The 22,827-nt window shown below is 42.6% G+C and overlaps 2 protein-coding genes across 3 annotated transcripts in view; one reads left to right on the top strand and one right to left on the bottom strand.

The window, feature by feature from the left end:
- znf1035 (zinc finger protein 1035) overlaps nt 1–10,329 on the top strand; it is a 30,075-nt gene extending 19,746 nt beyond the window's left edge. For both annotated transcript variants that reach the window (XM_082552001.1, XM_082552002.1), the window contains one exon: nt 64–10,329. In XM_082552001.1, coding sequence (XP_082408127.1) covers nt 100–9,609 — 9,510 coding nt within the window. In that variant the 5' untranslated portion in view covers nt 64–99 and the 3' untranslated portion in view covers nt 9,610–10,329. The remainder of the gene's footprint in view (nt 1–63) is intronic.
- Nucleotides 1–22,827, bottom strand: part of LOC309717043 (sialic acid-binding Ig-like lectin 14) — a 287,651-nt gene that overhangs the window by 88,532 nt on the left and 176,292 nt on the right. The gene's annotated exons all lie outside the window — the stretch shown is intronic.

The following is a 22,827-nucleotide window of genomic DNA, read 5'->3' as shown; positions in this document are numbered from 1 at the left end:
TTTCTGTGGATGGTTTTGGTTTTAATTTGTATTTATTCATTCTTTGTTTATCTGTGTTTTCAGGCTACAGTAAGCCTTAGTTACTACTCCGTATTGAGGATGGCGCATGGGTGGGATTCATATTTCCATAATCCCCCACCTCTACCATCAGATCCAGGGACTTTGAGAAGGACATCTGAGTCAGATGGGTGCCTTTCCCATCATATTGAGGACTTCACTGGACATCATGGCTTTGCCAGCGCTGGTGCTTCACATGAAGCCCCTGTCTTTAACTCGGACTTTAACACAAACTATTGCTCAGACCCCAGTGTTGTGAATTCCAGGTCAGATTATGTTTATCAAAGATACTGTGGTGAAACACAATGGCAAGCTGATGGAGAACAAATGGGAAAGGATTACTTGCAACGATGTGAAAATGGTAATATCCCGGATTTTGCTGCAGACGGATTGCAAACATCTGACTCTTTTCCATCATCTTTTGGAACAGACTTTCAAGGACTTAAGGAAGATTATGAAATGCCAAGTACATCATTTCTTGAGAACTACTCAGATGTCAGTAGCTGCTCTGATGCAGACGCTGGTGAAACAAGACCACCTTGTAAATTCATGGCAAGTAAGTCCTATTCAAATCCTAAAACTGATGGTTCCGAAAAACAAGGCTCATCATCATGGTTTTTTACTCATACGGATAATATGACTTTTCCGACTGAGAGTTTGTGTTCAGATATGTCGGAGACTGATGTACTTTTATCGTCAAATTTGAAGGCACGACAAAACATAGTTCAGTCTCCAGAGGACAGTTTGGAAAAATTAGAGAAAACAGTTACATCATACACAGGACATCATCAGTCCTCTACTACCTCCTACATGAAGACAACTACCAAGAGCAAAACTGAGCTTGAAATAAGTGAATACGGTGGTTTCCAAGATGAAAAACAAAGGAAAGATGTGGAGGGAGATCTTGCACATACTCATTCAGACCTCTTGATAAGTGGTCATGAAAACTTTGGTCATGGAATAGATGAGTATCCAGATGACAGTGAGGAAAAGCAAATTACTTCAGCTTCTCCAAATATCATAAGTACGTTAAAATATGATCAAGTTCCCATAAATGAAAATGGCTCACAAAAGGACATGAAAGAACTGTTGAACCAAGAAAAGGCAGGACTTAATCATCCAAACTCAGCAGATGGTCAAAATGGAAATATGGGTCAAGATGTGCAAAACAATGATGAGGTCTTTGAAGGGGAAACGAGAGAATCAGATTTACTTGAAAACAAGATTTCAGATGAACATAAATCCCAAATTCCCAAATCCAACAGAGGTCAACTTGAAAATAAGGATTCTGACTGCCAGAAGAAAGAAATTCAGACAGATGCCATTAAATCCTCCAAGGCATCCAATTCTAATGCTTCTACACAACAACTGTGGAAATGCACAAGGACCAGTCATGATGTTAAATCTAACTTATTATCTACACAAAAGTCTGATGAAAGTGTGGCTGGTGAAGTTTTTAGAAACCTTGATGAGCACAGTGAAGATCTGTTGAGCGATGTCAGTATTTCAGGGCTTTCAGAACCAAGTTTGATGCTTAAAAGCTGCAGCAACAACATACATCTCAATGTAGATGAAGTACAAGCAATTGCAGGAGAAAAGTCAAACGTTGAGATTTCTCCTGATCCAGAATGTAGTGGCCGAACTGACACTAAAGACTATTTATGTATGGACACTAAAGATGAGAACAAGCAAGGTGCAGGCGTTCATGTAGGATCCTGTTTAAAGTTGAACAGCTTGAGCCAAGGTGCAAATGCCCATGTAGACACAGAACTTTCAAGTGCAGCAGAGAAGACAAATATGACTTTTTCTTCAGATTCAAATTGCAGTCATCTCTCTGCCAGTAATGAAGGTCTTTCTACAAATACTAATGACTTGAACAAAGACAGTGTTGCCACTCATCCAGATTCCTCCTTGCAACTGCAGACGCCTGGTACGGATACACATCCCTCTCTAGAAATGGAAGACACTAGTCAATCGGAAAAGAAAAACCCAACCTCTCTTCCAGATCAAGATCATAGTGATCTCAATATCACCAGAGACAGTCTTTCTATTGACATCACTGACAAGGACAGGCAAGGTGTTGATCATCATTCAGAATCCTGTTTGGAGCCAGAGAGCTTAAACACAGATGCACATTCTTGTCAAGAAAGGACATTTAAAACTTCGCTAGAAACAACCTCGGTCTCCTCTCCAGATCAAGACTGTAGTGGATCCAGTGTCACTGTTGATACTAGCAACAAGAATCTCAGCCATTCAGAATCTCCTTTTAAACAAAAGAGCTTAAACACAGATGTGCAAACCTCTGTAGAAATGGAATTCAAAAGTCAGTCTGAGAAGAAAAACCCTACCTCCCCTCTAGATCAAGACTGTAGCAGCCCTAGTGCAACCTGTAAAAGTCCCTTTGTTGATGCTGTTGACAAGAACAAGGGAAGCGTTGCTGCTAATCCAGAATCCTCCCTTCAGTTAGAGTACTTAAACACAGACACACATCCTCTTCTAGAAGGAAGCAAGGAAAGTCCAACCTCCCCTCCAGATGTAGATTGTAATTGTCCCAACATCACCAGTGACAGTCTTTCTGTTAATAATACTGACAAGAACAAGCAAACTGTTCCTAGTATTTCACAATCCTGTTTAAGCACAGACACGTGTCCCTCTAAAAAAATGGAAATCAAAACCTCTTCTCCAGATCAAAATTGTGGCAACACCACTGTAACCGGTGACGGTATTTCCATTGACACTAGTGACGATAACAAGAAAAGTGTTGCTGCTAATCCAGACTCTTCCCCACTGAAAGAAAGCTCCAACACAGACACACATGGCTGTGTAGAAAATGAATGTATAAGTCCCGCTGATAAGGCAAGAGCAACCTCTTCCACAGATTATGAATCTAATAGCCATGTGGTGACAAGTGACTGCAACAGGCAAAGTCCTAATAGTTTAGAATCCTGCTTGCAATCAAAACCCTCAAGTTCCAACACAAATTTTTCAGACTGGGCAAGTTCAGAAGTGAACGCAAAGACAACCTGTTCTCTTGATCAGCAGCAATCACTACGTGAAAGTCCAGTTGGCCAAGAACCTCTGGGTCTTGGGGAGGATTGGTCTGAAAATGCTAGAGACTCATTTGAAGACATGGACATCTCTACAGAAGAACAGCCAGACATGCTGTATGGTGAACCTCTGTCCAGAGATGACTCCTCATGTGACACTAATGAATCACAGTATAAAGAAGCATTTGTTACTGAAACTGATGGGAAGAACATGGACCATTCAGGAGGACAAGCTCCGCAACTAAAATCCGCAGCTGAAATGAGGAAAATGCTGCAACCTGTTGTAATATTGAAGAGTTTGGAGTCAGAAAATGGAACAAGTGACTCGTATTACTGTGCAGATTGCAAACACACAACTTATAGCACAGATCAATCAATTGAACACTACCATTGTTGCCATACAGTGAACAATTTTGACTTTTGCAAAAGTTGCAGTCTCTATTTGGTGAAAAATGAACAAGCTCGAAAACATTTGTGTGGTGACGTTAAAGACGGGTCTCAGCGTCCTTCAGATCCTAGCCCACAGAAAAAGGGAAATCGCCAAGGCAACCATAGGTGCAATAGGTGCAGACTGACATTTTCAAAAGTAATGCATTATATCAAGCACATGCGGACTCACACTGGGAAAACACCATTTAGGTGTAATGACTGTGGCTCTTATTTTGCACAAGGCGGGAGCCTGAAAAGACACAAGCGTGTACCTGGTAGATGCAAGCAGTCCAACCTCCCAGCTAAAAATCCTGATGTGGCTGTGAGACAAACTGACACACCAAAACAAAAGGATGGGGTGCAAAGTAACATAGATATGCCAAAATGTTTTGTTAAGCTTTTCGACATCTCCCAGACAAATCTGTGTGGATTATGTGGTAAAACCTTCCCTACTGCAGAAAAGGTTAAAAAGCATCTCTATAAAGTACACCATGGAAAGGGTACAGTAGTGTCGTTAAACCAGAGTCCCACAGCAGTCAGTGAGAGTGATGAAAAGCAGGAGAAAACTCAAGAAGTGGAGAATGACATAATAGGAAAATATAAATGTCCTCTATGCCCACGGCTTTTTAAGTACTCTTACAATCGAGCGCGACATTTGCGTGACTGTGTTCGAGATGCGATATATGGTGGCAAGGAAAAAATTGCTGGTAAATATCGATGTCCTTTGTGCCACACTATGTTCACTATGACATCCAATCGATATAGGCATATTAAAACAAGCTGCCTCAGAGAATTTCTTAATCAACTAGCAAAAGAGAAAGCAAAAGAAAGGACAACGGTTGAGAAAGAAACAGTGGAAAGAAAGCAAAAAACACAAACGGTTGAAAAAGAGCAGAAAATGCAAACGAGGGAAAAGGAGAAGAGAAAACAACCACCATCAGCTTTGACAACCTCCACGTCTGTGCCACGATACAAATGCAACCTCTGTCCTGCAGTTTTTTGTTACGCTTCTGGAAAGTACAGACATATGAAGAAACACGAGTTGTTTAAACTCACTGGGAAAATTATCAGGTACCGGAATTCCATTTTCTCCACCAAGAGTAATCCTGAAACTTTAAATGGTACACAGAATGAAGATGGAAAGGAAAACTTGAACTCAGCTGAAGCAAAGAGCAATCTCAGTTGTCGCTTCTGTGGTAAATATTTCAGCTCTTCACAGTCACTGAAGAAGCATGAACGCAATCACCGCGGTGAGAGACCATACCGCTGTCTGGAATGTGGAAAGGGATTCAAGAAGCGATCCCATCTGATTGCTCACAAAATTATTCACCAGAGGAGGATACAGTGCACTGTCTGCAAAAAGATTCTACCGACTATTGGAGAACTGATCCAGCACAGAAGTTCACATCTAAGGAGGGGAACGCTTCAATGTCCAGACTGTACTATGCAGTTTCAGCATCCCGCACATCTCCTCAGACATCTAAAAACCCACAAAAAAAGAGAAAACAGGGCACTTAGACTTGAAGAGGGAACAGAATCAAATCTTCAGCAAACCTTGGAATCTGTGGAAGAAGAGGATGAACCAAAGCAAATGCAGTGTTCCTTATGTAAAGAAGTATTTGATGATGCCCAAGTTCTAAGAAAACATTGTCTCACCCATATATCAGGGTCTTCTTCAAACCAGTGTCCATTTTGCAAACGAAATTTTAACAATCGCCGTTATTTATTGCGCCATATGATCAAACACACTGGGGACAAACCCTTCTCTTGCGCCAATTGTGGAAAACAGTTTTACCGTAACATATGCCTTAAAATTCACAGTCAGAAGTGTTCTCCTCCTGAAACCCGAACTCTCGAGTCTGAAACAAAGACAAAAACACTATATCCGTGTCCCTATTGTCCACGGAAATTTTCTAAGAAAGACCGTTGGAAAAATCATCAGCATGCCCACAAGATAAATTCTGTGCATCCATGCTCAAGATGTGGGCAGTACTATGGACCTAATAAAATGAAACAACATCAGAGGAACTGTGAAGAGACAACAGAGCTGAGCACTGGCTTATCTCATGACACCAACTATAATAAAAGCAGTCTACCAACAAACCAGGATACTCCTAAAATGTCTACACAGCCCAATGCAACCACTCTGCTTCAGTTTAAATGCCCCTACTGTACCCGGAGGTTCAGGTTCAGGTCATTATTCTTGAGACATCTGGTCTCACATACTGGTGAGCAACCATATGCCTGTATGCACTGTGGTCAGAGATACAGATCAAAGACATTATGTTTGCAGCATGAAGCTTTCTGTGACGGTGTTAACAAAGATGCGCTATCAAAACTCAAAAGCACTGCTGCAACGAAACCTCCCAACATTCCTTCTGCCATAGAGGCAGAACCAAAGCCCAATGCACATGGTGAAACGGAGTACAAGTGCAAATTCTGCACCAAGACTTTCATGAAACCAAGGTACCTGAGACGTCACATTCTGACACACAATGAAGTAAAACCATATCGCTGTAAGGCCTGTGATAGCTGCTTTTCAAGGTACGATCATCTGAAAGTACATCAGACTCGCTGCAAAGGTAAAAAAACAAGGTTGGAGGTCCGTATTCCCAAAATCAGTTTAGAAGATGTTGGCAAAGGTTGGCAAAATAAGTTTGGCATTGAGAGTGCTAAAGAGCAGGAGATGTTTGAGTGTAAGGTCTGTTCTAGAAGCTACACAACTCAGTCTAAACTTTCCCGACATTTCACCATGTTCCATGCCACAAAGTTATTCAAGTGCACACGCTGCGGCTCCTCATTCGCTCATGAAAAATCTCTGAAAAAGCACAAAAAGATGAGAAGGTGCAGAAAGGTCTTGAGGGAAACAGCAGCTGCTTTACTGCAGGGAACCTGTCCTCCAGCAGAAAACATGCCAGGATCTCTTGATGGGATCAGAAGCCAAATGCTGAAGAGGATCCAGCCTTGCTTTAACACGAAGTACAAGTATGTTTGTAGCTATTGCCCCCGTGTTTTTGGAAACAGCTGGCAGTTAGGTGTTCACAACCGCCTGCACACAGGAGAGAAGCCATATTCATGTGATTATTGTGGTGAGAGATTTATAAGGAAGGATTATGTCCAGCGTCATTTTCCAAAGTGCCCCAAGAAACACCAGACAAGTACAGTTCTCTGTGACCTATGTGGTGGCTTTTTCCCTGCAAGCAAGCTTGAAAATCACAAGAAAGGTTGTGGTTTAACAACAAGCTCATCACCAGTTTTCCAAAGCCAGCAGTCAGCCACTCATGACCCACCAAAAGGCTTTTCTTGTGCATACTGCAGCTCCCGATTTCTGCTTTTTTCACAGCTCCAAGAGCATTTTTTGAGCACGCACAAGCTGGAAACAATGACTCATCCAGTGTCAACTGCCCCCCTACAGCAGCTTCTGTCAGGCATCAAAGAAGAGCCTGTGGATGAGAGTTGTGATGAAAGACTTAGTGACAATTTAACACAAAGTCTTAATACCGCTATTAATATGGAGCCCTCCAAGCAGTTTTTTTGCCAACAATGTAATATGTTCTTTGCAAACAAAGCGGGACTAACTGGTCATCTCCGTACACATGCAGTGGGCCATCCTTTTAACTGCAAGTCCTGCAATAAGGGCTTCTGGAATAAAAGTCTCCTCCGAAACCACTACAGGAAGTGTAGAAATGGACGTATTCCAAACCAGCAGTTGGAGACACCTTTAAAAGCAAATTTTGATTTTGCTCTTAATCACTCTGCTCTTGCGTTTGGAGGCGGCTCTACAATGACTAGCACTGGGCTTTTCTGCAACGATGATTTAATGGACGAATCAACAAAAAATTCAGAAGGAAATGAGGTGCAAAGCAGCTCAAGTAAAGAGAAGAAAGCCGTGCAGTATCAATGTTCAGAATGTGAAATGAGCTTCACAGATGGCTTAGTGCTCATCAGTCACCTTGAAGACCATGGAAGACAGGAACAAGAGAAAAAGCGCAATACATGTCCTAAGTGTGGGCGGGTGTGCACTAGTCAAGGAAATCTGGAAAAACACATGAGGATGCACACAGGCGATCAGAAATTCCCTTGCTTCGACTGCTCCAAGCTGTTCTATACCAGGTCTGATCTTGAAGCCCACAGAACGTGTCACGATCTAAGCAGGCCATATGCTTGCAAACTGTGTAATCAGCGGTTTTGGACAAGACCATCTTTATGCAGCCATTATAGGGAGGATCATGAAGATGATGTATTTAGTTGTCGATTCTGCAGCAAATCGTATGCAGTAAAAAAATCACTAGCAAGACACTACAGAAACTGGCATCCAAAACAGTATAAGGATATCAAGGCTGCTGTGAGGGAAAAGAGCAGCAGCGAACAGCACTCAAGCAGCCAAGTGAGCACAGCTGGTGACAGCGAGGAGGATGAAAATAACGGCAGCGAAGACAGTGACTCAGACTCCGCACCATACTTCCCGTGCCACGTGTGCGGAAAGACCTTCCCAACGTCAGAAAGCCTTGAGGATCACCAGCTCTGTCACCTGGGTGAAAAGCCGCATGAATGTGAACAATGCGGTAAATGCTTTTTCCAGGCATCTCAGCTGCAGCAGCATCATCGAATGCACAAGTCTGAATTTCAGTGTCAAACATGTGGCAGAGGGTTCATGTCTCTCTTTGCCCTGCGTAACCACAAGCACAGTCATGGTAAAAGTCGCTCACATCGTTGTTCCAAGTGTCACCTATTTTTCAATGGACCTTTGCAGCTAGCAGAGCATATGTCGACCCACCGTGAAGAGAATTTTCCATGTGATATTTGCAATCGTGTGTTTCTGTCAAAGAGTAGCAGAGCTGAACACTGGAAAACCCATTCCACATCAAGTGACCATCCTTCACCTTCAGTGTCAAGGGGAGAACGTGAACAACCTGCCTCACGCTCTGAAAGCTCATTTGTATTCACCTCAGAGCTTAAATACCGCTGTGGTGTTTGTAGCGAGCGCTTCAGAGATCCAGAGGAGCTCTCAGAGCATGGCTGCATGGAAGCTAAAGAGCGACCATACTCTTGCACCGAATGCAATAAACATTTTCTTCATGCATCTCATCTGAAAAAGCACAGGAATACCCATCAACAGTTACAGTCCAATCGTATATATTCTTGTAATCAATGCAACAGTAGCTTTGCTTCCTCTCAGCTCTTCTTGACCCATCTTAAGAGCCATATTGGCACTGTAGCAGAAATTAAACAAGAACTTGATGATGAAGATGGTGAACCATCACATGTTTTTAAGTGTCCAGTTTGCAGCCAGTGTTTTCCATGTGCCATGGATCTGTTTCATCATTTCCCAACGCATCCTGATGGTACAATTGAAAAAATTAAATTTGCCTCTGGAAGCAAGCTTAAGGAACACGAGCAGTATAAGCTGACCTCAGCTGCTGAATATGAATGCACAGAGTGTGAGCAGGGCTTTTTGGGAGAAGCTGCTTTCCGCCAGCATAAGTGTTCCGGGCAACAGCAGGCAACAAAAACAGAATGCTCAAATCCATCCTCTAAAAAATCCAGCCCATCATATTTTCAAGCAGCAGAGGAGGAGGAGGAGGAGGAGGAAGAGGTCGATGTTACAGGAGACGACTTGTACAACTGCCTTGTCTGCTCAATGCGGTTCACCTCTAAAAATGTCCTTTTGGAGCATCAAAATAAAGAACATCCAAATGAGAAGCCATTCACATGTGAGCTTTGTGGAAAAACATTTGCCAGGAAGCGATACCTGAAAGAGCACGAGCGCAGGCATCGTCAGAAAGCCCAAAACGAAACTCAGGCTGAGAATAAGTTCAAATGTTCCCAGTGCGAATGCAAATTCACTACAGCCCAAGAGCTGTCTCTGCATATGAGAAAGCACGCTGAAAAAGACGTTGGAGAGTACCGATGTGACATGTGCTACAAGTCATTTAGCCAGTGGTCTCTTCTTAAACAGCACCAAGAAAGTCATGTTGGTGAGGTTGTGTATGAATGCACAGAATGTGACAAAGCCTTTGCTTTTCCTCACCTGCTGGAGGAACATCAACAAACTCATGCGGGGTCCACTGAGTAATGGTTCCTAAATACCACATACTTTACTTACAGGTATTCAAGGGAAGTTAAGGTGTCTTCAAACCCTCTTCATGCCTTACATCTAACAGTAAATCTCCACTTGTAACTGATAATTAGAATTACTCCTTATTTGTTTCCTCTTGTGCGTACTTGGAAAGCACTTGGAGAGATATGAGACTAAGATTTTCTGTGATGGATCTTCTCCTGGGTTTTTATTCCCCTTGTATATACTTTTAGTTCTGATGTTGGGATTTGTATACAATAAATAAGTAACATAGTTTCTTGACAGTATTTGTAAAATTGTCAAAAGAAGTTTAATATTCTGTTTAAACAGAAAAGGCATGACAGAATAATGTCTTGGATTAAGACTTAGATTTCTGATCTTATATTTTTGTTTGTTTGTTCGGCATATATTTTGAAATAGTTTTAAACAGGTTTTTTTTGGTTTTTGTCGGTATGTAAAGTAGACTTTACACTGGTCATTTTAATCCATTGATATTTTGTATGGTATGACCGTTCATGTAAAAAGTATATATGTCTATATATATATAATTTGTAGATTTTAGTTTCTTTTCCTTTGATTGTCAAAGGGTGCTTTTTGATAAAGAAAAATATCTTGTACACTCAAAAGATATTCTGATTGAATTTTCTTTCCACAAACTGATGTTACTTTTGAGAAATTTGAGTTCATGCATTTAAGTAAAGTCAGTGAGGAAAGCTATCTGTGTCTTTGTGTATTTGTTTGCTCTGGGGAAAAACTAACAGAATAGAAGCTGTGAAATTTTTTTAGCTTGTCAGGAAAATGATTAATTTAACAGGAACAGCTGATTGGAGGAATTCACCAACCAAAATTAAAATGATAAAGTTTTTCCAAAATTCGTACATGTTCTTACTTTTTTTTTTTTTCTTTTTGCTGAAGACCATTATCAATTTGAGAACTCAAGATGATGACCGTTTTCACACAGTCGACAAAAAAATACATGGGGGGGTTGTCTGTTTTTTCAGATAAAATAAAATGGACTTGCATTTTTCTGGTGTCAAATACTTGTTCAACCATGCTGAAGTCAGCTTTAGAAGACTTAAATAGTTAAATTTTATTAAAGTAATTTGCAATGCAAACTGATTTTTTTGGTTGTAGTAGAAGTAGTAATACCTTTATTCTTCAATCACATCAGGATGAACCCTGTTACATTACTCAGTAGTTCCTTAGTTCTCGCATATGGCCTCTGAAGTTGTTCTTGTTTATGGTGGATCAGGATTTGGAGGAGGCCTGAGGTTAATCCTCCAGCTTCTGCACATATGTTGAAGTGTCCTTAGGTAAGATACACCCCAAATATCCCCTAATGTGAGTTTGCATGTGTGTGTCCATCCTCATATAGGTTGTTACTCTCCATAGAGACAGTAAATTATGTCTCTATGGATGGTGCTTGCACCAGTAAAAAAAGTGCTTTGAGTGCTGGATAAAAGTGCTATATATTTCAATCCATTTAGAGAGGGTAGAAGATTACCCTGTATAATTTTTTTTTCTTTTTACAGATTAGACAGACACTGGTGATATTACTGCTGTGAAACTTGGGGTTCAGTGTTGGATAGCCTTAACTAGTTAAAAAAAAGTAAGATTAGTTAGCATCGAGGCAATTTTGTCATTCCAGCACACGTATTTTCATGAGGTGAAATGAACTTTGCACTCAAGTGCTCGTGAAAGCCACCAAAAGTAATAGCAAAATATACAGAAATAAGGAATACCGAGATATTTACAGTTGACATGTATATTAGAAAACCGCTGTTTTTAAATTTAAGAAAACAGTGTGTGGCGGATAGTGCAAAGACAAGTGGATTCACATGTCTATTACCCTTCGGCTGCGAGCAGCAGAAATGAGATGGCAACAGAGTTCAACGGCCCTCAGGAAGAAGCTGTTCCTCAATTGACATTGTAGTTCACAAGTTGTGCTTTATCCTGAGAAAGTAGAGGTTATGGTGTACCAGAAAATGTTAAGGTCTTTAGTGGGGAGTGTACCACGATACATAAAGCTGCAGACCACTTCCACAGCTGCTCCCCTAATGTACATAGGTGGAGGGAAGGTTTTGCTGCTACTGAAATGATTATCTCCTTTGTTTTCTTGACATTGATGCAGAGATCCCTGCACCAAATCTCCAGCTGCTTTATCTCCTGTCTGTGATCACAATCATCATTTTTGGTGCTGCATTCCACAATTGCTGTGTCATCTGCAAATTTCACAATATGACTGATGTGATGTTTTATTTAGCAGTCATCAGGTGGCCACCTGATTAATATTGTCTTGGAACTTTCTTTGTTGCCAAAACAGCCTTGACTTGTCAAGGCATGGACTTCACTAGATCCCTGAAGGTGTGCTCTGGTATCTGGCAGCAAAATATAAGGAGCAGATCCTTTAAGAACCATAAATTGTGAGTTGGAGCCTCCATAGATGAGACTTGTTTTCCAGCACATCTCACGGATGCTTAATTGGATTGAATTCTGGGAAATTTAGAGGCCAAGTCAACAACTTAGACTTTTTGTTCTCTCCATTCTTGAACCATTTTTGCTTTGTGGCAGGCCGCATTATCCTGGCAAAAGAAGCCACAGCCATAAGGGAATACAGTTTCCATAAAATAATGTACAGGGTCTGCAACAATGCTTAGGTAGGTGGTATGTGTCAAGGTAACATCCACATGGATAGAAGAAACCGAGATTCCCCACCAGTGTCAATGTATCCTGATCCCAGGTGTCCCACAGTAAGCAAAGCACACACCACACACCATGTGATGTAAAAAAAAAAAATAAAAAATTAAAAAGTGATTAATGAGACAAGGCTACCTTCTTCCATTCTTCATGGAGCTCATTGTTAGTGCTTTAGGCCAGTGGTCCCCAACCTTGTTTGCGCCACAGACTGGTTTATGTTCAACAATATTTTCACGGACCGGCCTTTAAGGTACAACAAAATAAAACCAGCACCGGTGTCCAATAAAAAAATTTTTTTATTCATAATACACAGGAAAACACCCAGGGAAACAGAGTTAACGATAAAAACCTTGAAAACCATAGATTTCACACCCAAGCTTCAGCTCTCGCGGCCCTGGGGTTGGGGACCGCTCTTTTAGGCAATGGATAAGGGTCAGCATGGGCATCCTGAGCACAATCTTATATTCCTGTGTTGTTGTTCCTTGATCATTAAAATTAATGTTGGTCCAGGTTGACATTGCAAGTGACCAATAGCTTAGACTTATATTTCTCATTGTTGTGATGTCATAGTTTTGTGACATGGACTCATAACCATAACTATAGCCCCTAAACAGACTCACCCATTCCTAATCCTGACCCTAATTGCCCCTTTGTTGGATTTTTCCTGAGTAGACAATGACAGGTTTTTTTTTTCCCCATGCAGAAAAACTATGACATCATTACAATGTGATTAGTCACTTGCGATTTTGAACTTGGAACAACATTATTTATGGTGATGCAGGCTGATAGCTTTCAGTACCAGCCCTAACTCTTTTGGCAGTCTGACCTACAGTAACTCCTATGTTGAGTCAGACCACACAGGCCAGGCTTCACTACCCACATGCATCAGTGAGCCAAGGCAGCCCATGAACCTGTTGCTGGTTCACCACTTTTCCTTCCTTGAACCACTTTTGATACATTCTGACCACTGCAGAATGGGTAACATCCTACAAGAGCTCTAACCCAGTCATCTAGCCTTTACAATTTAGCCCTTTTTCAGACTTGCTCAAATCCTTGCACTTCCCCATTTTTCCTGCTTCTCGCACATAAACTTTGAGGACAAAATGCTCACTTGCTCCCACTCATTAACAGGTGTCACGATGAAGAGAGCATCAGTGTTATTGACTTCATCTTTCAGAGGTCATAATGTTATGCCTGATTAGTGTATGTCAATAGAATAAACAAGAAGGAACTCGGCACACATCCCTGAGGGAAACCAGTACTGAGGATGATGGAGTAGGAGATGTCATGGATTTTTACAGACATCAGGACATCAATGGGCTTACTGAGTGTATCAGTGACTATATAACCTTCTGCACTGACTCTGTTGTTCCAGCTTGAACTCTTCATTATTACCCAAATAAAAAACCATGGCTGGCTAGGAACATCAAAGCCCTCCTCAATGGCGGAGGGGCGAGTGGCGCGGAAGCAGTCTGAAAATCCAGTGGTGGAGAAGGGTTGGAGGATGGCAGAGGTGACCTTACCAGTGGGGTACGTTGAGCTAGGACTTGTGTGAGAGCAGTTAGTTCCTTATTGCTGTGGAGCAGCATCTCTTCGTGACGCCTGGCCTGACGTACTGAGTCGTCTGCTGACTCCATCGTGGCTGGATTGTTCTGTCACGTTGGATTAAGGCAGGACTCAAATGCAGGACTTGGAGCTGTGCAATCAAAGGGAGATTTTTTTTTTTAACAATATCAGGTGAATGATATACACATATACAGTGATAGGGGATGAGGGCTCCAGGGATTCCAAGGGAGAGGTCCAGGGCAGGGGTAACACGTTCACACTCCTCTTCGTCCCACTCACTCTCACTCACATAAACATGGTCCAAGGGAAACAGGCAGGGGTCCAGGAAGATCTGTACAATGAGACCAAAACGGCCTTTAGGAGAAAACCAGGAAACACGATGGAAGACGAGGAAATTCACAGGAGAGTATATTGTATTATTTAATTTAGGTGAGTCTGTTACTGTCCTTTTTGTCTTGGAGCAACATAAATAACCACATAATTTCCTTAAGGATCAATAAAGTACTCTGATTCTGAGTCTGACAATGTCCTGTTGGTTAAGAAGTCTGAAACCCAATTGCAGAGGGAGAACCTTAAACCGAGCACTTTGAGTTTTTCCACTAGAGTCTGGAATCATTGTGTTGAAGCCAGAAGTAAAGTCTAGGAAAAGCAGATGTACATGTAAGTTCATATAACATATATGCATGTACATACTCCATAAATGCATGGCAAAACATAGGGTGGGCAGTTTTGACAGGACAAGACTCAGCTGTATAACTGCACCTAAAGGACAAACATCACTCTTTTGATGATGCCAATGTTCACATTTTGGACCAAAAAGACAGATGGTTTCAAAGTGGAGTAAAAGAGGCATTCTATATCCACAGTGAAAGATTGTCATTGAACAGAGGGGGTGGCTTACAACACCAACTGTCAGCCATCTACAGTGCAGGCGCCTCACAACCCTCTCACATTTTGCCTCAGGTGACCTCAGGATGTCACATGATAGGGTGATGCAAGGTCTAACAGTGGTTTCACCCAAAACCTCTGGTGATAATGACCCATGGTTTTTTCACACTTTGGATCATGTGATAAGGCACATGAGTAATAGTGAGTTAACAACCCTCTTAAGAGACAAACCCCACAAGGATTAAGTACCTGGGACTCTGCACCATTTAGTTTTGGAACTGAAGAAGCTTCTTGGATAAGAGGTGAAACATCTTCAAGAGAAGTTTTTAAAAATCAAGTCACATTATTTCCAAGCTCTTTAGACTGCCATGACTTACATGACTGAGAACCTACACAGACAAACATATAGGTTGTTACTCTCCAGGCATGTGAGGGCCACATAACCACTCATGAAGTGGTATCATCTATGAAGCGGCTTTTGACACTGACTTTCTGGTGATGGGGACGATATCAACGGTAGCATGAGAAGGAGGGAGGCGTCAGGTGGTGCCCCCATGGCCTAAGTGTGAGAGTCCCAGAGAGAACAGGCAGCCGGCCACCCTGGCACCCAAGAAACCCCCGCCACTAGCAGAGCAGTATAGTGTGCTGTTTCCCCATGTTTTTATGGTGACATGCTGTTAAAAATGTAGGCAGGATGTTCATCAGATTTACTTGATTAATGTCTCCAGCTATGACATAAAATGCCCCGATGCATATTTTGGAGCGATCAGGTTTTTCCTGTTCAGCTCCTTCAGTGCCATGTTAGCATTAGCACCTAGTGGGATGTAAACAGTCATGACAAAAACCACTGTAGACTTGTGAGGCAGATAGAGCGACCAGCATTTAATGGTCAAAAGTGTAGTGACTGTTTACCAGAGCACAGTTTATGCACCAACCTTTGTGTATGTACACAAACAGATTTCCTCCTCTAGTTTTCCCTGACAGATGGTTTTAGTCCACATGGAAAAAGTAGCAGGGTGTTGATGTGGAATGGGAGTCTGGCATCCTGTTGTTCTAGCCAGGGTAGACATGCCCAAAGTACAGCACAGTTCATCATCTCCCAGCCTCAGGTGAATTAACTCGACCTTGTTGTAGAAGGAGCGCACGTTGGCCAAAAACGGTTACCTTTTAGCTTGGCTAGCTAACCAATTTTTTTTTACCTCCTTTTGTACACTGCTTCTTTTTGTCTGCACTACACTGTGCTGTGCTAGTCCTACTCTCCCTTACATGCTTTTTCACACAGGCAGAGATGTTATAAAACCCGGGTATAAACCCCAGGAACCTGGAAAAGGTGCTATGTGCTTTGGACACTTGTGTTTATCATTCAATACGCATTTTCTTTATTACACACAGTTTTTGCTCTATTTACTACTTGTACAATAACACCCGGTCAGCTCTAGTCCACTGCTGCAGTCTCTCTTTTGCCAGTTTTGGTCTCTTCTCTCCACGCTAACCTCAGTCCCAGCCTCCTACACTGTGAAGGAGAGGCATGATTAGATGAAGGCTAGCAGCTGTGCGAGCCAGCCTCCCCTGGCACTGCTCCTGAACTGACTGCATCAACCCTCCCCTGCAGCTGAGCCACAAACCACACCCCACCACAGTGCTTCATCGCTGTGCACTGTGCTCTAAAGCTTGAGTTTTACACATGTTAGCCAGTACAGCACAGTGGTGCATCAGCTGCTTTGGATCAAGAAGGTCCTAGGTTTACTCTGTATTTATAAAAATCAAAACATTAAATTAGAAAAAGGAATACTTTCTGTGAACTAAATCAGTACAATCAAACATCTTGTACAACTAGACTACTGAAAATTACAAGTGAAGGTGCCTAAAGTTATGATCTATGATTGCCTTTATTTGGGGGGTTTTCATTGGAAACGGTTGTAGTAAAATCCATAAATGAATAAAAAATGTCAAGTAAAATACACAAAAAAATGCTGAGTTGAAGGACTAGGTGCTTTAGTGGTTACAGTAACAGCTGCAGTTATCTTGGTTTCATTGAAACTGATCTTTTTTTCTGGGACAAATGGTTGCCTTCCTGAGCTTGAATTTACCAGATTTAATTAGATAGCTGGAGTGAAATCATTTACTTAATTAACATATAACATTAGAACTAGTAAAGACACTCACGGAACACATTGTTAAGTAAACCTTGCAAGCACTTGTTTGGATCCCCATTTGCCTTCAGACCTGCCTTAACTTTTGGCACAGATTCAACAAGGTGCTGGAAGCATTCCTCAGAGATTTTGGTCCATAGTGACATGATAGCATCACACAGTTGCTGCAGTGAACTGGCTGCCATGTTCAAGAAACGAATTTGAGATGGTTTGATCTTTCAGGGGATGGGGATGATTTGAGCTGAGCTTTTCTGGTGCATTATCCTGCTGGAAGCAACCTTCAGAAGATGGGTATACTGTGTACAAGTGTACATAATTAATTAGCTGGTGAGTTAATTTTCTATGGCTCAAGAGGACATATAGATTGTAATTATTCCAATAATAAATGTGTACATTTGATATTTTTATATTTATTTTACTGAGATCTTTTAAGTACTTTTTTTTTCAAATCACAATTCCTAAAAAGTACATGGCAGAAAACCATCAGAGAGGAGAGAACAACAGATCTGCTGTATACAGACATAAAGGATGCATACAGCTCATTTCCCCTACACCTATTTGGTAGTTCAAATAAAAGTATGGTTAACCTCACCCCTGCCACACCCCTGTAGTCAAAAGTCAGGCTGTGACAGTCAGAGGACCTCTTGAGGCTCTGCAGAAATGTTTTGAGGTGCCTGACTACAAACCTCTCTGTGAGTCGCATGGAGAGGATTTTGATGGGATCACAGAATTAACCATGGACTGTATACACTGCACTGAATCCATAATTCCAACAGAGACTGTGTTATGAATCTTGTAATCCAGTTTTGAGATCCCTTCCCAGACGCCTTAACGCCCACTCACACTCTGGGTCATCTGACCTCAGGAAATCACATGATAGGAAACACTGGCTGATTGTGACCCACACCCGTTTTCACACCCTGGCTCATGTGATTAGGTAGAGGATCATCAGGGGGTCCCTCCTTTGGGGGGATACTCCCACTGGGTTTAAATCTGGGACTCTCCACCATTTGATCTTAGAACTGAAGAAGCTTCTCGGATGAGAGGTGAATGTCTTCAAGCAACTTAAAGAAGTCCAGACGCTTTTCTTTCCAAGCTCCTGAGACTTGTGAAGAGATTGCTCTTCAGCCACTGAGGGACTGGAAGGTTGTGCAGATTCTCAAAGAAAGGGAAGGTGCTAGTTTCTTCAAATAAGATTTCGATGTGACCCTGTCTACTTATTAGCCCTGCGACACACTGGCGACCTGTCCAGGGTGTACCCTGCCTCTCATCCTAAGACAGCTGGGATAGGCTCCAGCGCCCCTGCAACCCTGAAAAGGATAAGTGGAAGTGAATGGATGGACAGATATACATACTCTGGCTCATAAATCAGAACAAAATGTTTTCCAAAACTTGTTAACAGGACTGTGATCAGAAAATCACATTTGGAACTCAACACCAGAAAGGATTCTGACTTTTTGCGGACCAAGCTCTAGCAACAGTTGTACGTGGGCTAAATGGCTCATGACAATGGGCAAACACCCCATAGTCCCAAAGCATCCCTTACAGGACACACTGAGGGACACAGTAAACACAAAACACATGTAGATAAGCAAGCTTCCATGTACACTTGTATATCCTTGAGAAGATGAAGAGCTTGTCCTGCATTTTATGACAAGGACAAAAAAACATAATTGTTCCTCCTGAATCTGAGGTTTGACTAACAAATAAACTCTCCTTTTTATCATCTTAGCATAGATATTCCTTAGAAGCTTAAGAGCGTGATCCCTAGTTTGGACCCATAGTTGGAGCACTCCCTCTGGTCCCCCTTCTTAAAGATGAGAACCACCAACCCAGTCTGCCAATCCAGAGGCACCACCCCAGATTAGGGGGGTCACTGTCTTTTGGCCACCAGAAACACTGTTCACACTGAACACTGTTTATAAATCAGTGGGGTTTTAAAATTTTGAGTAACAAGTGCGAGTACTACCTTGGTTCAAATGCAGGCAATTTTTCAGAGTTATTCACGTTGGTGTTGATTCAACCATTTCACTGCTATCGTGCAGTTCTAAGTGGTAAGTGCAATTAAGTCAAATTTACTGGAATAGTCATAAGTTAGTGCCACAAACTGCAATATGTACAGTGAAACATCTACCCATCTATCCATCCATCCTCCTCTGCTTGTCCGGGGCCGGGTCGCAGGGGTAGTAGTGATGGGATTTCCGGCTCTTTTTAGAGAACCGGCTCTTTCGGCTCAACTCACTAAAAAGAGCCGGCTCTTTCGGCTCCCAACCGGCTCTTCAGGTTGTTTTGTTGGTTTAATTAACTTATTATTATTAACAACAATATATAATTATGCACAAAAGGAATTACTAATGTAAAAAAAGAACTGTGGTTTTATTTATATATGTTTATATTAGAGATGGACCGATCCGATATTACGTATCGGTATCGGTCCGATACTGACCTAAATTACTGGATCGGATATCGGAGAAAAATAAAAAATGTAATCCGATCCATTAAATATCACGAAAGCACCTCACAAAACTTGCAACACGCCGTAACTCACCTCAGAACGTTAGCACATCGGAGCAGTATGCATCACGTGATAGAGCGGCTGTGGCATGCGGGACCTGTGGTGGTCTGGATAGCATTTGGAGCTTTGCTAGCAACCTGGCATTTCATCTCCGACAAAGTTATCCCGAGAGAAGTAAAGCAAGTGTGTAAATCCATCTCTGAATGTTTGTAAAGCATTCCTGCGTTAAGCTTAACAAGCGACTGCCTCTTCTTGCTGCTACTTCAATCATGAAACTGCTTAATGATCAGCTGATCGGCTTTTCTGTCGCGACTCCGTCTCTCTTCTTTGTTTTTGGCCCACTTTGCACCAGAAAGAGGAAACCAGCGGCTGAACAGCAGCACATTTAAGCTTGATAAGCTGTTGTTAGAATTTATTTAATATTACTTTCTACACCAGGATCCTTTTCTACGCAGCTGACGGCTGTAACTGTGCAGGGGCAGATCTAGCAAAGTTTAGCTAGGGGGGCCGATAGGGCATTAACAGGGAAAAGGGGGCACAAAGACATACTTTTCTTTCTTATTCTCATTTAAAATGTCTGGCTGTTATTAAATAATTAGCTGAATCTTACACCCAAAGTTTTAATCTGATGTAAAATGTATAGAAGTCCATTACTGTATATAGTAACTGTTAAGTCTAATATACCCTAGTAAGTTATAGTACATTTTCCTTTGGGAAGGTACCATCTGTGCAGTCTGCAATTTTGTTGAAGAAAGATGTTGAATCTATTTAATATTTCTTGAAAAAGAATTGATTTCTGTGCATTTTTTTTCACACTGCATCAAATACACTACCAACATTCAAACAATATGTGGACTGTCCCACCAGGGGAGAGAAAATTTTAGACTTACTGTATGCTAACGTAAAGGATGCATACAGCTCCTCCTCCCTCCCCCCACTTGGTAGGTCAGATCATAACCTGATTCACCTCACCCCCCGCTATGTGCCAATTGTGAGGAGGGAACCTGTGAACACCAGGACTGTTAGGAGGTGGTCAGAGGAGGCAATAGCGGAACTACAGGGCTGTTTCGAGGTGACCGACTGGGAAACACTCTGTGAGCCTCACGCCGAGGACATCAATGGGCTTACTGAGTGTATCACACACTACATAACTTTCTGCACCGACTCCATTGTTCCAGCTCAGACTGTTCATTGTTACCCAAATAACAAGCCGTGGGTGACTAAGGACATCAAAGCCCTCCTCAACAACAAGAAGAGGGCTTTCAGAGGGGGCAACAAAGAGGAGGTGAGGAAGATCCAGGTGTTACTAAAGGACAAGATCAGAGAGGCTAAGGACAATTACAGGAGGAAGCTGGAGTGGAAACTCCAGCAGAACAGCATGAGAGAGGTGTGGAGGGGCATGAAGACCATCACTGGATTCAGGCCAACCAACAGCAGGGGAGCTGAGGGAGGTGAGAATAGAGCCGACGAGTTGAATCTGTTTTTCAATAGATTCGACACCACAGTGTCTGCTCCCACCCCCACAACCTCACCTGTAGTCAGCCTGGAATCCAGAGCCACACCACTGTGCCAGCCTCTCTCTTCACATGGCGCTGTTGCCTCCTGTGAGATTCCTGACACCCCTCCCCCACCCATCACCTTCACTCAATACCAGGTTGAGATGCAAATGAGGAGACTTCACTCAGGCAAGTCTGCTGGACCAGACGGAGTGAGTCCCCTCGTCCTCAAGACCTGTGCCCCCCAGCTGTGTGGAGTCTTTCATAAACTGTTTATGCTGAGTCTGAGTCTGCAGAGGGTCCCGGTGATGTGGAAGACATCATTTTCTTTAGGTCACGAGCAGTTGTCCAAGCATTTCACTACATATCGTACTGTGTATGACTGTGTACGTGACAAATAAAATTTGAATTTGATTTGATTTGATGCCTCGTCTCTGTACCAAAGACGCCACGTCCCAGTGGCCCCCAGGATTACAGGCCCGTGGCACTGACCTCTCACATCATGAAGACTCTGGAAAGGCTCATCCTGGACCAGCTGCGACCCATAGTAAGACCACATCTGGATCCCCTTCAGTTCGCTTATCAGCCTCGTCTCGGAACTGAGGACGCCATCATCTACCTGCTCAATCGTGTCTACACCCATCTGGACCAGCCGGCGAGCACTGTGAGGGTCATGTTTTTTTACTTTTCCAGTGCTTTCAACACCATCAGGCCGACCCTCCTGGGTGATAAGTTAGCAGTGATGCAGGTGGATGCTTCTCTGGTGTCCTGGATTGTTGATTAGCTGACAGGAAGACCACAATATGTACGTCTCCCACAGTGTGTGTCTGACAAGGTGATCAGCAACACAGGGGCACCACAGGGGACTGTCCTCTCCCCCTTCCTCTTCACCCTCTACACCACAGACTTCAGCCACTGCACAGAGACCTGCCATCTTCAGAAGTTTTCTGATGACTCTGCGGTGGTTGGATGCATCAGCAGGGATGATGAGACAGAGTACCGGGCTGTGGTCGACTCCTTTGTCAGGTGGTGTGAGCAGAATCATCTGCAGCTCAACGTGGCAAAGACCAAGGAACTGATCGTGGACTTCAGGAAGACCAGGAAACACTTGACCCCTGTTTCAATCCAGGGGGTCAGTGTTGACATTTTGGAGGACTATAAATACCTTGGAGTACACATTGACAATAAACTGGACTGGGCTAAAAACACCACAGCACTTTACAGGAAGGGCCAGAGTCGTCTCTATTTTTTGAGGCGACTGAGGTCCTTCAACATATGCCGGAAAATGCTCAGGATTTTCTATGAGTCTGTTGTGGCCAGTGCGATCCTCTATGCTGCTGCATGCTGGGGGAGCAGGCTGAGGGCAGCAGATGCCAACAGACTTAATAAACTAATCCGTAAGGCCAGCAATGTTGTGGGGATGGAGCTGGACTCCCTCAAGGTGGTGTCGGAGAGGCGGATGCTGTCCAAGATAAAGACAATGTTGGATAACACCTCCCACCCACTCCATGACATGCTGGTCAGTCACAGGAGCACGTTCAGTGAGAGACTGAGATTACCGAAAAGCACCACTGAACGACACAGGAAATCTTTCCTGCCTGTGGCCATCTCCCTGTACAACGCATCCACTTAACACACTGTTTGCTGCTATAACTACACGTGTTTCTTGTTCAGCTATTTATTTATGAGTGACTTATGTATGTATGTATGTATATATATATATGTATATATTGTACTATTCTTAGTTAGTGTATTGTCTGTCTTGTCTTAATGTTGGTTTATAATGGAGCACTGTAACAAAAAATAATTTCCCCCAGGGATCAATAAAGTATTCTGATTCTGATTCTGATTCTGAAATTAAGGTTGATTATGTCGATTAAGCATCATGAGGTGGAGCGTG

The sequence above is a fragment of the Aulonocara stuartgranti genome, assembly GCF_965226115.1.
Source record: "Aulonocara stuartgranti genome assembly, chromosome: 11".
Lineage (NCBI taxonomy): Eukaryota > Metazoa > Chordata > Actinopteri > Cichliformes > Cichlidae > Aulonocara > Aulonocara stuartgranti.
The sequence above is the reverse complement of the archived record's forward strand: the minus strand, read 5'-3'. Positions and strand labels throughout refer to the sequence as shown.